Source organism: Giraffa tippelskirchi, chromosome 8, assembly GCF_054371585.1.
Source record: "Giraffa tippelskirchi isolate mGirTip1 chromosome 8, T2T-mGirTip1v1.2.pri, whole genome shotgun sequence".
In the NCBI taxonomy this organism is placed as follows: Eukaryota; Metazoa; Chordata; class Mammalia; order Artiodactyla; family Giraffidae; genus Giraffa; species Giraffa tippelskirchi.
This window is the reverse complement of record NC_137282.1, coordinates 24,992,123-25,006,704: the sequence shown is the minus strand read 5'-3', so window position 1 is coordinate 25,006,704 and position 14,582 is coordinate 24,992,123. Positions and strand designations below refer to the sequence as shown.

Below are 14,582 nucleotides of genomic sequence, written 5' to 3'. Positions count from 1 at the left end.
GAAAGGGATGACAGAGGATGAGATGGTTGGATGGCATCACTGACTCAATGGACATAGGTTTGGGTGGACTCCGGGAATTGGTGATGGACAGGGAGGCCTGGCATGCTGCGGTTCATGGGTTCACAAAGAGTCAGACATGACTGAGTAACTGAACTGAATGGAACTGAAGCTGGAAAAGAGAAAACAACCAGGACCTGAAGCCAAGATGGGGCACCAACTCCTTCTCCTCTGGAATGAATTTATGCACTCAGTCATTTGACAAATGCAAACTGCTTCCCAGGGGCACAATTTCTAATATGACAGGGAGTAAACCAAGGGCAGGGTAGGCTAGGTTGGGGGGTGGAAGATGCAAGTATGTACAAAAGCCTCCATTTTTAAATTACTTTCTCTCAGTGTCTCCCAGAGCCACCCTTTCACGATGCTTTCTTCAGAGTTCATAGCCATTGTGTCAACGCTATACTTTTAAAAATTTGTTGGATAGGTGCCAATTTTGGAAGACATAGTCAAAGGGAGCAACTACTTTCCTTTCTGTTCTTGTCAGCTGGGCTGACCACTATGGGCAGACAGATCTGAATGAGAGAGCTAGAGAAGCCAGGCCACACACACACAGTGACCCATCCAGCTATCTACCAGTTAGGTAAGTTATCCTTCCCCTAGGCAAACACGTTAAAGGGATGGGGGAGAAAAGTGAAAATTTTCTCTTCCAAAACGTCTAATGGTTTTGTAAGGCCTAAAGTTTATACAATTTGGATAGTCCTCTTTAAAGAAACATATCGAAAATTACAAGTGTAAAATTAGGTAGAAAGTCTGGAAGATGCCTGAGCAAGTGGAGACCTTGAAACCTAAGTGTTATAGTTTTGTAAATATATAGCTTCATAAATTCTCCTCTGCTCTTGAGAAGGTAGACAAACCTATTTCTATGTGTACAGCAGTTAAGATGCTATCAGGTACAACAATTCAACTCGCAAGCAAACCAACCAGAACTGGCTTAAATGATAAACAAGAGTAGTGGCTCACAGTAACAGAGTCCAGTTGTTGGGCAGGCTCTGTGGTTAGTTGATCTAGTCGCTTAACAATGTCATAATGACCCAGTTTCTTTCCATCTCTCCTCTGCTGTCCACAGTATTCATTCATCTGAAAACGGCTCACTTCAAGTTTAGAGCATGAATGCCAGTAGCAGTGGAGACTAACAGCTTACTCTTTCCTGTTAGAAGAAAAAAGACAATTGCCTCAATCATAGAGCAAAAGCCCTGAGATTCAAACTATGGCCTATTGAATTCAGGAGTCTGAGTGACTCAGGTCAAAACCAAGCACGAGGGCAAGAGGACTACAATAACCTTAAAATATCAGGCCAACAAGGCCCTACCTCGAGATGGGACTAAGGACGAGGCTATGGCTCATCCAAGCCAAACGGCTGCTGCATAATGGAGGAGTGGAACTGAGGTTGGTGAAACAGCCACAATATTCAACCAGAGGGTAGAGCATGGAATAAGCAAAATCTACTGTTGTTTTACAAGACAGTCACTTGGTTTAACTTTTCCCTTCCATCTTCATTTTTCCTCTCCCATAAGACTGAATTCCTCTCCCAGAAGACAGGGCAGGAATCATTTTTTTGCTAGTCACCCAGCATGTAGAGTAAGTGCTTAGTGTTTATTGAGAGAATAAATGAATTTACCACAAACATATGAGAAACAACTGGTTGCAAGCATTAAATAGGAAATTAGAATCATTTACTTTGGCCATCTGATGTGAAGAACTGACTCATTTGAAAGGACCCTGATGCCGGGAAAGATTGAAGGCAGGAGGAGAAGGGGACGACAGAGGATAAGATGGTTGGATGGCATCACTGACTCGATGGACATGAGTTTGAGTAAACTCCGGGAGTTGGTGATGGACAGGGAGGCCTGGCATGCTGCAGTCCATGGGGTTGCAAAGAGTCGGACACGACTGAGCAACTGAACTGAACTGATGTAAAATGGAACTATGCAAGAATATGAAGTCAGAACAACAACGAAAGATGTATTTAGGGATTATTGATTTGAACTGAATTGACCATTTTCAGGTCAGAAGGACTTTCCCAGTGTAAGAATCCACCTTCCTGTGCAGGGGATGCAGGTTGGATCCCTGGTCTGGGAGCAAAGATCCTGCATGCCTTGGGGCAACTACGCCCATGAGCCACAAATACTGAGCCAGTGGGATCCAGAGCATGCAAGTTGCAACTAGAGGATCCCACGTGCCACATCTAAGATGCAACACAGCCAAATAAATAACTAAAATTGATAATAATAATTCTCAGGTCAGAACCATATGTCTTATCAAAGAAAGTAGAAAGAGACAGAAGGACTTTTTGGAAAGTGACTCTTCAGATTCTCACATGCCTGTGGTGTCAGGGGTTCAACAAGATATCAAAAATGTTTCACAAAGAAACAAAAAGAAGTGCAAAGTGAGGGATAATTAAGATAACTATTTGACTTTGACATTATATGTGGGGACAATTAGATTAAATGGGAGCACTTATAGTTTTGTAATAGAATAAAATATCATTATACCTTGAGTCAAAGGTAATAATCTAACATGTTTTTCTATATAAAAGCAAAACATATAAAGTAATCTTATTTAGTGTGATAAAGAAAACTGCTGGAGGGAAGGAATCATGTAACAGTTTTGCAAGACTTCTGATTTCCATCTGTTTCATCTTTCTTTAGATTTCTTCCTGAAAATATGGACAAAAATCAAAACTTTGAAACTCAGATTACATTTTAGATATACAGTCTTTTTTTTTAAATTAATTAAGCAACTCATTGGTAAATATTTCTGGTAAAATGTTTTTGTTTTTTTTAATGGAATGTTATTTCCATATTTCTTGCTTTTTCAGTGCAAACCTTTGAATATTCGGCTTTATTAAATCAAGTCATACCTGTTCTGGGTAATATGTTATGTGTGATAGATTTCATTCAGGACTGGGTGGTTAAGCTGCAATGATTTTATATCAAGTCTCCACCTCAGGAACCCAGGAATGTTAGGTAGGAGATTAGAAAAAGTCCACAGCTCGCCAAGAACTTCAGCTATTCTGATAAACAATTTGATTACTGATGCTGACTCTTCATACTAAACAGGTTATCCAAGTCTTATTCTTGATGCTTGCTGTGTAGATAATATTTGAACCACCCTTTCCAACATAATCATTTGTACACTTAAATACCATTTCTATGAGTATGTCAGTGTGCCATAAAGCATAGTGAAGTTTCATATGGCTGTACAATTTGCCTTGGTCTTCCTTCTGTACATTTCTAGTACCGAAAAATCAAGTAGGTTAAGAAAAAAGATGTAGGTATAATAAAAAAATGCATAAAACGGCATAATTTTAGGGAACTTGATTTAAATGTCTGAAAACAGAATCAAAGGTATATAAGAGTATTGAAAGTTAAATGCAAAGTTATATGAAAATAGCATCTATTGTGGCAATTGACATAAATTTTCTGCATAAAGATTCTGATTTTGCCAGACCGTCTAATGAGCAATTAACTTCCTCTTGTAGGGAAAAAAGAAATGTGTTTGGTGATGTGTTTTTTAAATATTTATTTATTTGGCTGTGCTCGGTCTTAGTCACATCATGTGATCTTTCATTGTGACACAGTCTTAGTTGTTTCATGGCATGTGGGATCTTAGTTCCCCACACTGCAGGGCAGATTCTTAACTACTGGACCACCAGGGAAGTCCCTGGTAACATGTTTAAAGTGCTCTCAGTAGTATTTAAGATAAATGATCTTGAAGGATATGGAGAAAAGGAAACCCTCGTACACTGTTGGTGGGGATGTAAATTGTTGAAGCCACTGTGGAAAACAGTATGGCAGTTTCTCCAAAAACTAAAAATAGAGTAGTTCTATTTTTAGGTCACTACTATATGACCTAGTTTTAAAGAGCTTCTTGATGAAAGTGAAAGAGGAGAGTGAAAAAGTTGATTTAAAAGTCAACATTCCAAAAACTAAGATCATGGCATCTGGTCCCATCACTTCATGGCAAATAGATGGGGAAACAGTGACAGACTTTATTTTCTTGGGCTCCAAAATCATTGCAGATGGTGACTGTAGCTATGAAATTAAAAGACGCTTGCTCCTTGGAAAAAAAGCTGCAACCAACCTAACCAGCATATTAAAAAACAGAGACATTACTTTGCCAACAAAGGTCCATCTAATCAAAGCTATGGTTTTTCCAGTAGTCATGTACGGATGTGAGAGTTGGACTATAAAGAAAGCTGAGCGGCGAAGAACTGATGTTTTTGAACTGTAGTGTTGGAGAAAACTCTTATTAAAGAGTCCCTTGGACTGCAAGGAGATCCAACCAGTCCATCCTAAAGGAAATTAGTCCTGAATATTCATTGGAAGGACTGACATTGAAGCTGAAACTCCAATACTTTGGCCACCTGATGCAAAGAACTGACTCATTTGAAAAGACCCTGATGCTGGGAAAGATTGAAGGCGGGAGGAGAAAGGGACAACAGAGGATGAGATGGTTGGATGGCATCACTGACTCAACGAACATGAGTTTGAGTAAACTCCGGGAGTTGGCAATGGACAGGGAGGCCTGGCATGCTGCAGTCCATGGGGTCGCAAAGAGTTGGACACAATTGAGCAACTGAACTGCTATGACCTAGAAATTCCACTTCTGTGTATATATCCAAAAAACAGTAATGGAAAAGATACATGCACTCCTATCTTTATAGCATCATCATTTATAATGACCAAGGTATGGAAGAAACCTAAGTGTCTATCAGGATGAACGGATAAAGAAATAGTAGTATATAAATATATACAACAGAATACTACTCAGCCATACAAAAGAAGGAAATTTTGCCATTTGTAGTAAAATGGATGGACTTGGAAAGCATAATGCTTAGTGAAATAATACAGAGAAATACAAAATACTGGATGCTATCACTCATATTGTGGAATCTGAAAAATAAAACAAACTAGTTGATAAACAAAAAAGAAGCAGACTCAAAGATATTGAAAACAAACTAGTGGTTACCAGCTGGAGAGAAATGAAAGGGGAGGGGCAATAATGCTTTATAATTTTTGAAAATTATAAAGCACCACAGAATTTAAAGAATCTTTTGATAAAAAATTTTTTTAAAAAAGATGAATGATCAATGCCAGCGCAGTCTGTGCTCAGGGTGAACATGTTCAGGGTGGCATTTCCTGTTCTCACCCCTGTGCCACTGCAACCGAGGCCTTGCCTGCTGCAGCCCAACCATGGCTTCAATTACGAAGAGCTACAGAAAGATCTAGAAGAGCTGAAAGTGCCACTGGAAAAAGTCACCAGAAAAAGAGTATCTGATCCCCTCACAGCTGAAAAAATCCAAGATTGAGACAGAAATCAAAAACAAGGTGCAGCAGAAATCACAGAGGAAAGCAAAACTTTTAGAAAATGAAAAGCTTGCTGCTGTGGTTGCTCTTATTAAAACAGCATATACAGTGAAATTCAGTAATTATGGATGGGATCAGTCAGACAAGTGTATGAAAATCTACATTAACTTCACTGGAGTTCATCAAGTGCCCACTGAGAACGTGCAGGTACATTTCACAGAGAGGTCATTTGCTCTTTTGGTAAAGAATTTAAATGGGAAGAGTTACTCCATGATTATGAACAATCTCTTGAAACCCATCTCTGTGGAAGGCAGTTCAAAAAAGGTCAAGACAGATACAGTTCTTATCTATATAAAGAAAGTAGAAAACACACAGTGGAACTACCTGACTCGGGTTGAAAAAAACGCAAAGAGAAAGATTAGACCTCCTATGACACTGAAACAGATCCTAGTGAGGAATTAATGAGCGTTCTAAAGAAAATTTACAAAGATGGAGATGATATGAAGTGAACCATTAACAAAGCCTGAGTGGAATCAAGAGAGAAGTAAGCCAAAGGAGATACAGAATTCTGAAACCTGAGTCTTTTTGGGAACTGTGATGTGGAAATAAAATGTTTCCAATAAGGAAATGCTGGTGAGTGGCACAGATAAACGTGACATGTAACTACTTACACAGCCTTCTTCTAAGTAAAGGCCATGAATTCTCCATTTCCTACTGGAGGATTTATTTAAAAAGTGGTTTAGTCACTAAGTTGTGTCCGACTCTTGCAACCCCATGGACTATATGCTGCCAGACTCCTCTGTCCATGGGATTCTCCAGGTAAGAATACACGTGTGGGTTGCCATTTCCTTCTCAAGGATCTTCCCGACCCAGGAATCGAACCCAGGTCTCCTGCAATACAGGCAGATTCTTTACCGACTGAGCTATGAGGTAAGCCCGATTTAAATAAAATACGCTTATTAAACACTTTCTCCAAAGATGGTTTCTTTAGTAACTGGGTCATTTTATTCAAGAAAAGAGTAATGTATTCTAATGTGAAATGTAAAAAGTCTTGCCTAATGAAAATGCCACATTATGTGTATTATTATTCGGCTAGGAGGTAGAAAACAAGTTACTACTGTTTGCCTTTCAGTTCCTGACGTCAGCTCCCACCAAGAATAAGTAAAAATAAAACCTGAATTTTTGCATAAAATGCAAAAAAAAGATGATTTCAAATCAAATAGCCACTTACATAAAAGATGGGAATCCTCTACTTTTTTCCTTTTTGCAGACTTATTCTAAGGTCCAAGATAAATCAACCTATTTACACATTTGCACAGAGTGAAGCCCAGGTCTTCACAATAGCTCCTTATGGCCTATATAACCTGCCCTACCCGCCAGACCTCTCAGACTTCACCCACTTTTTTAATCACTCTTCCTTCTGCTCCACCCACGCTGACTTCCTTCCTGCAGCCAAACATACCAGGCACATTCTGTTAACCCTTTGCTCCAGCTGCTCCCCCTGCCTGAAATACTCTTCCCTAGCCATCCACAACACTAACTCCTCACCTCCTTCAAATCTCTGCTCAAATATCACACTTGTCCCTGTATGCTAAGTCACTTCAGTCCTGTCAGACTCTGTGCAACCCTATGGACTGTAGACTACCAGGCTCCTATGTCCAGGGAATTTTCCAGGCAAGAATACTAGAGTCAGTTGCCATTTCCTACTCCCAGAGAGCTTCCTAACCCAGGTATCAAACCTGTGCCTCTTAAGGTCTCTTGCATTGGCAGGCGGATTCTTTACCACTAGCACCACCTGGGAAGCCCCTGTCCTGACCATTCTAATTAAATTGTGACTCTTCCTACTCTCAACCCACTCCCTCCTCACCACTCTGCTTTTTCTCTGTAACGTTTATTACCCTCTAACATCCTATGTAGGGGTTTCCCAGGTGGCTCAGCGGTAAAGAATCCACCTGCCAATGCAGGAGAGGTGGGTTCAATCCTTGGGTCAGGAAGATCCCCTGGAGAAGGAAATGGCAACCCACTCCAGTATTCTTGCCCGGAGAATTCCATGGACAGAGGAGCCAGGTGGGCTATAATCCATAGGGTCGCAAAGAGTCGGACATGACTTGGCAACTGAACAAAAACAACAGCCTATGTAAATTTCCTTGAGTTTGATGTTTATTGTCCATTTCTCATCTAGAATGTGAGCCTTATGAGGGAGGAGCCTTCTGTCTTTTTTGTTCTCAGCTTATCCCCAGTGTCTGAAGAAATGACTGGCACACTGCAGGTGGACAGTAAATATTGTTTGAATTAATGAACATTTCTATGATCTTCTTGCTGACTGTTGAATCAGGAACTACTTTAATCATGTGATATGTTTCAAAAGTCAAACTTCCCTCATCAGAGGAATCCTGTCATCTACTACACAAAAAAAAAGAAAAAACTGGAATAAATGTTCCCACATATCAAATTCTCATTTCCCAATTTCCAGCAAAAACATTGATTTTTTTCTAACAAAGTAATACATATGGGTAAAACTGCAATTTCAAACTTACATAAGAAAAAGAATATATATATATATATATATATATGAAGATTTTAGTGACAGTATTCTGACTTTACTGAAGCATTAAAAAAAAGAATGCCAGTTGGAAGTCAAAATGGTTCAATCAGAAAGTGGAACCGAGAGCTCAGGATTTCCTATTGAACTTATATGGCTAAGAGGGTAAAGAATCTGCCTGCAATGGGGGACACCCGGGTTCCATCTCTGGGTCGGGAAGATCCCCTGGAGGGCATGGCAACCCACTCCAGTATTCTTGCCTGGAAAATCCCACGGACAGAGGAGCCTCGCAGACTACAGTCCACGGGGTCGCAAAGAGTCGGATACGACTGAGCGACTAACACTTAACACTTTATCCGACTAGGGCAACAGTGTCCAAACACCGCACGCATGCCAAGCAAATACACCTATAAAGTTGTTTTCCAGGTGCAGGCTAAAACAGACTACCCACCTACCCTCCTCCCAGGTTCACCTGGGCTTTGCCAACCTGCGTCCTCTCATTGTAGCAAATGAAGGTACACAGGTGCTTCACGCCACGGAAGGAAGGTTCTCGGTCCTACCTGGGCATTCCACCTGTTATCTCAGTGCGAGTAAAACGAAGCCTAAATTCTGTGGCTTGTCAGTTCGGAGGCGAAAGCCTAAATGGGTAAATTCACAGCCTGGAGCATCCGTGAGAAACTATGCCCCGCTCCTGGCCCCTGAAAGCCGTCGGCTGACCCCACGGTCAGGACCAATAACCTCACTCACTTCGGGCCCTGCTCTCCTCAGAGGGCAAAGACCGGTCGCTGTCGCGGGCGACGCCGCGTTTTGAGACTCTCGTGACTTGTGCCCGTCTCATGGACATTTGGTACCGAGCGGCCCGAGTGCAGACCTCGCCCTGGGCCATACGGGAACGGTGAGCGGCGGCACCGGCCGGGAGAGGGGAGGTGGTCCCCACACCCAGGCTCTGAGGAGACCGCGACCCTCTGAAGGACTTCACAGGGAGGAAAGTTCCACAGCCGCACCCGCCGGGGCGGGGCTTAGGGCTGGAGCTCGGGCTGGGCGCAACCACTGCCCGCGGTGAGGGGGGTGGGACGAACACCATGGTCCTAACTCGAGCTGTCACCCTCCATCCTGAGGGTTTGTTCTTCCTCTCGGAAGGCTCCCTCGTTCCTTCGCGTCACTGAAAAGCCAGGTCCTCTCCTTGCCGCCCTCACCCCGGCGCCCATCCCCCCCCGCCCACGCTTCGCGTGGTGCGGTCCGACTGTCGGGTCACGTGGTGGCGGGGGCGTGGCCTGCTCGGCGCTCAGGTGGTGCCTCGAGCGGCCTCCTCAGGAGTCCTTTGCAGCAGCTTGGGTGGCTGGAAGGATGCTAGGCTGGAGTCGTCTAACCTTCATCTTGCTGAGCGGGACCGTCACCTGCTTGGTGGCGCAGCAGGTGCCACCGGTGGGTGAGCTGGAGCCGAGGAGGCGGAGAGGGGCGCGCCGGAGCGGGGGGGGGGGGGACGCGCGGGTGCGGGGCAGGCGCGGGTGCGGGGCAGTTCGTCCCCTGGCAGCATCTTTACAGGGATCCGTGTTTCTCTGAGCAGAGGCGTGGGTGCAGAGCAGGCTGGCGAGCCTCACCCGGGTTGATTCGGTACAAGCTGGAACAAAGAAACTTTGAGGGGAAATCCTCATCTCTGCAGACTGGCGGTTATGTTTGCACACCCTCACATTTGACTGAGTGCACTTTTTCCACGCGCCTGTGTAACTACTGGAGGAAGAGTTCCAGTTGACCTGTGTACATAATTAAGTTACGAGCTGCTTGAGGACTTTGGCTTTCTCTGCCTTGTGACGAGGTGCTGAAGGAGAGGTAGTAAATGAGGATCTGAAGGGCCCTCGGAAAGGACGAGGCATCCCCGGTTAGGGCGATGGGAGTAGTCTAGGCCAACCCGAGTCAAGTGACCACCAGACCTGTGGCTCTTTCCCCCTCAGGGAAGTAGCAGGAACACAGACTTGATAACTGCAAGAGCAAATGTGGGACCAGTTTCATTCTTTGCAAGGGAGGAAGTAGTCGCCGAGTGAGTCAATGACTAGCCAGAGGTCACACTGTTGTTTTCGGATGCGTGACGACTCAAGCCTCTGGACACTCAGCCTGGTGCTTTTACATAATTCTCTTCTCGAAAAACCCTAAGACTACATTTTTCTTTGTCTACAGATCAGATAAATACGAACTTGGGTGCTTGTGACTTAAGACTGACTAGATAAGGCTGCTCTTGACGGCTTATTGATATTGCAGGCAAGGTGTGCATTCTCCTCCTTTATTCTTTTATTTCTCTACGGAGAAGTGCTTTAGGAATAAAATCATAGTGAGGTTGTATTCAGCCATTCAAAAGTGACACAAGATAAAGCAAGTAAAAGCAGAAAACAAAATGGTATGCACAGTGATTTCAGTAAGAGAAAAATACACAGTGGGCATGGGTTGGAAGGATATAAGGAAAAATAGTCTGCTTTAATGTGGGTAGGGAATTAATTTGCTGTAAAGTGGTGGGGATTATGAGAATTTTAAAAGAATTTTATACTTTGATACTGTCAATGCTTTCAGCCAAAGACCCCAGGAAACACTCCTATAGTTGAAAAACTTTGGTTTTATTATTCTGCGGTGAATGAGAATGCTCGCCATGGGCAACTCTGGGGCCTCTGAGAAAAAGGGCGTTAGGAGAAACCTGTTTTATAATTTGAACTTCGTGTGTTTCAGGGTCACTTCTAAGGAATCAAGGGTTTGCTCTAGATCAGATGCGTTTAGAAAGTGAGGCGACACTATGATTGAGTGAAGAACGTCATTTGTTTAGCAGTAGAAGAGGGTCTTTCCTGTTTTGTGAGTTGCAAGTTACCCTTGTTTTTTTGTCTGAGATTAGACAGAGTCAGGAAGTGGGCTTTCTTTGTATCATTTTATCGTGCCTCAGATTAACCTTTGCTGATGTAGGTATTGTGAGATCGATTATGTCTAACAGGAGAACAGAAATGGCCTGGCTTTTGAGTGTTAGATGAGCAATTGCTAATACTGAGAGGTCTAGTTGTGGACCTCAGAACAGTTTCAAATGTCAGAGAATGCTTTTTATTTTCTTTCTCAGTACTTAAGCAAAAGTACTTTAAAAAGTATTTTTAGAACAAGAAAATCAATAGCCCCTCCATGGATCTGGGCTTCCCGGGTGGCTCACTAGTAAAGAATTCACCTGCCAATGCAGGAGACGTGGATTTGATCCCTGGGTTGGGAAGATTCCCTGGAGAAGGAAATAGCAACCCACTCCAGTATTCTTGCCTGGAAAATCCCATGGACGGAGGAGCCTTGCGGGCTACAGTCGGTGGGGTGTCACAAAGAGTCGGACATGTTTGAGCATGCATACATGCTCCATGAACTTAGTAGTTTTTATCTGAAACAGTGGTTATCAAAGTCTAGTCCAGCCTCTGGTGTCAGTTTGGGAAACTGCTTTCACAAATCTTTAATGAAATGAGAAAAAATAGGCCATAAAATTATTAAATTAAAATATTAGCTTATTCTGATTGCAGGTGTTCAATTTTTGTTGTTAAAATGTTCTTTCTTTTATGTGTGTGAATTTTTTTTGTTTGTTTTAATATTTTCACTTTGGAGAGTAAATTGGGACTCCCCTGTGCTGGGCCCCTCTCAGTTTCTTAACTGATCTAGAAAACCTGGGAGCCACTGGCTGAGAGGATTTGGGGAACTTCACAAAAAGTTCAGTGACTCATTTTTTGACAGGAATAAGCAGGTTTTCATTTTGAATCACTCGATGGTAAGCTGTTGCCACAGAGTTACAAAATATATCTCAGAACTGCTTTTGATAAATATGATAGTGGGAACTACAAGCCAAAACGGAAATCATTGGATTTGGAACATCTGTGTATTTTGTTCTGTTTTTTGAGGCTTTTCAGAGTATGGTGTGTTTTAAGGTCTTCTTGAGTTCTTCTTTGATTCTATTAAGAGATAATGGTAGAGGAAAACATAAGCAGAACACTGTATGACATAAATCACAGCGAGATCATCTATGACCCACCTCCTAGAATAATGGAAATAAAAACAAAAAATAAACAAGTGGGACCTAATTAAACTTAAAAGCTTTTGCACAGCAAAGGAAACTGTAAACAAGGTGAAAAGACAACCCTCAGAATGGAGAAAATAGTAGCAAGTAAAACAACTGATAAAGGATTAATTTCCAAAATATACAGGCGGCTTATGCATCTCAATAACAGAAAAACAAACAACCCAATCCAAAGGTGGGCAAAAGACCTAAACAGACATTTCTCCAAAGAAGACATACAGATGGCTAATAAACACATGAAAAGATGCTCGGCATCACTAATTAATTATGGTCCATCTCTCATATCCATACATGACTACTGGAAAACCCATTATTAGAGAAATGCAAATCAAAATTCACTCATTATTAGAGAAATACAAATCAAAACTGCAATGAAATATCACTTCACAACGGTCAGAATGGCCATCATAAAAAATTCTACAAATGATTAATGCTGGAGAGGGTGTGGAGAAAAGGGAACTCTCTTACACTGTTGGTGGGAATGGAAATTGATACAGCCACCATGGAAGACAGTATGGAGATTCCTTTAAAAACTAGAAATAAAACTACTATATGATGCAGCAATCCCAGTACCAGGCTTATAGCCTGAGAAAACCATAATTGAAAAAGACACACGTACCCCAGTGTTCATTGCAGCACTGTTTACAGTAGCTATCAACCTGGATGTCCATTGACAGATGAATACACAAAGCAGCTGTCGCACAGCAGCAGCAGCAGCACATAATACAATGAAATATTACTCAACCATAACAAGAAGCACACTTGAGTCAGTGCTAATGAGGTGGGTCAACCTAGAACCTCTTATGCAGAGTGAAGGAAGTCAGAAAGAGAAAAACAAATATCGTATGTTAACACATATATAAGGAATCTGGAAAGACGGTACTATGAGCCTATTTGCAGGGCAGTAGTGGAGATGCTGACATAGAGAACCGACTTATGGACATGGCAGGTGCAGGTAGGAAGGAGAGAGTGGGACGAATGGAGAGAATAGCATGGAAACATACACACTAACATATGTAAAATAGCCAGTGGGAATTTGCTATATGACTCAGGGAGCTCAAACCTGGGCTCTGTGACAACCTAGAGGGGTGGGACGGGGTGGAAGATGGGAGGGAAGCTCAAGAAGGAGGGGATATATGTATGCCTGTGGCTGATCCATGTTGATGTGTGGCAGAAACCAAAATATTGAAATTATCCTTCAATTAAAAATAAATTTTAAAAAAGAAAGACAGTCACAAAAAGTTAAAAAAAAAAATGATGGGGACAGACTATCCCATCTATGGGTATTTATCCAAAGAAAATGAAAACACTAATTCAAAAAGATATCTGCACTCCTGTGTTCATTGAAGCATTAGTTACAGTACCAAGATACAGAAACAACCTGCTGCTGCTGCTGCTAAGTCGCTGCAGTCGTGTCCGACTCTGTGCGACCCCATAGACGGCATCCCACCAGGCTCCCTCGTCCCTGGGATTCTCCAGGCAAGAATACTGGAGTGGGTTGCCATTTCCTTCTCCAGTGCATGAAAGGGAAAAGTGAAAGTGAAGTCGCTCAGTCATGTCCGACTCCTAGCGACCCCATGGGTCTGCAGCCTACCAGGCTCCTCCACCCATGGGATTTTCCAGGCAAGAGTACTGGAGTGGGGTGCCATTGCCTTCTCCGGAAACAAGCTAAGTGCCCATTAATGGATGAATGGATAAAAATCGCTCTCTCAAAAAAAAAAAAAAAAAATCGCTCTCTCTCACTCTCTTTCTCACACACACACACACACACTTGTGCATGTGTGCACACACACGGTGGAATACTACTCAGCCACGAAAAGATGAAATCCTGCCATGTGTGATAATGTGTATGAATCTTGAAGGTATGCTGAATGAAATAAATCAGAGGACAGATACCGTATGATTAATTCACATATGGAATAAAAAACAAACAAAATAAATGAACAAACCAAACAAAAACAAGCACATAGATGCAGAGAAAAGAGTAGTGGTTACCAGAGGAGAAAAAAGGCAGAGGGAAGGTGACCTGGATAAAAGGGGATCAACCCTATGGTGATTGATTGAAACTAAAATTTTGGTGATATATACAGAAGTAGGGGCTGCCCTGGTGGCTCAGTGGTAAAGAATCTGCCTGCTAGTGCCAGAGACATGGGTTCGATCCCTGGGTCAGGAAGATCCTCTGGAAAAGGAAATGGCAACCCACTCCAGGATTCTTGCCTAGGAAATTCCATGGACAGAGGAGCCTGGTGGGCTACAGTCCACAAGGTCACAAAGAGTCAGACACAACAACAACATTCAGAAGTAGATATATAATGTTATACACTGGTAACTTACATAATTTTATAAACCAATATTATCTCAAAATTTTTCAAAAAATATTTAAAAAGAGGTAGTGGTGACAGAAATGGTGCAAGAAAAGGCTAGAGGGGGAGATGGAGATGACATCATCAGGGCTTTGTAGACCTTACTAAGGATTTTGGAATTCATCCTAAAAAGCACAGGAAGCTGTTGACTGGTTTTAAACAAGATGTGATAAATTTCTCACTTTCAAAAGATCAGTTTGGATTGGAAGGGAGAAAGTAGGGTAGCTATGAGGAGA

General features: G+C 42.3%; 1 protein-coding gene, 1 long non-coding RNA gene and 1 pseudogene across 19 annotated transcripts in view; 2 read left to right on the top strand and 1 right to left on the bottom strand.

Moving 5' to 3' along the window:
* The window catches only part of LOC145518087 (uncharacterized), an 854,536-nt gene extending 845,626 nt beyond the window's left edge, over nucleotides 1-8,910 (bottom strand). For 9 of the 13 annotated variants that reach the window (XR_014062587.1, XR_014062594.1, XR_014062597.1 and 6 more), the window contains exons 1-2: nucleotides 8,469-8,910; nucleotides 1,018-1,204 (exon numbers count right to left, since the gene is read on the bottom strand). This is a non-coding gene — a long non-coding RNA (uncharacterized LOC145518087). The remainder of the gene's footprint in view (nucleotides 1-1,017; nucleotides 1,205-8,468) is intronic. The other 4 variants (XR_014062593.1, XR_014062588.1, XR_014062600.1 and 1 more) reach the window with 1 other exon arrangement.
* On the top strand, nucleotides 5,150-5,875 carry LOC145517390 (calcyclin-binding protein pseudogene; annotated as a pseudogene).
* A 278-nt stretch (nucleotides 8,911-9,188) lies between the features above and the next one.
* The window catches only part of ASAH1 (N-acylsphingosine amidohydrolase 1), a 30,342-nt gene continuing 24,948 nt past the window's right edge, over nucleotides 9,189-14,582 (top strand). For 5 of the 6 annotated variants that reach the window (XM_081521671.1, XM_081521670.1, XM_081521668.1 and 2 more), the window contains exon 1: nucleotides 9,189-9,333. In XM_081521671.1, coding sequence (XP_081377797.1) covers nucleotides 9,256-9,333 — 78 coding nt within the window. In that variant the 5' untranslated portion in view covers nucleotides 9,189-9,255. Of the gene's footprint in view, nucleotides 9,334-10,083; nucleotides 10,170-14,582 lie in introns of all 6 variants that reach the window. The other variant, XM_081521672.1, reaches the window with a different exon arrangement.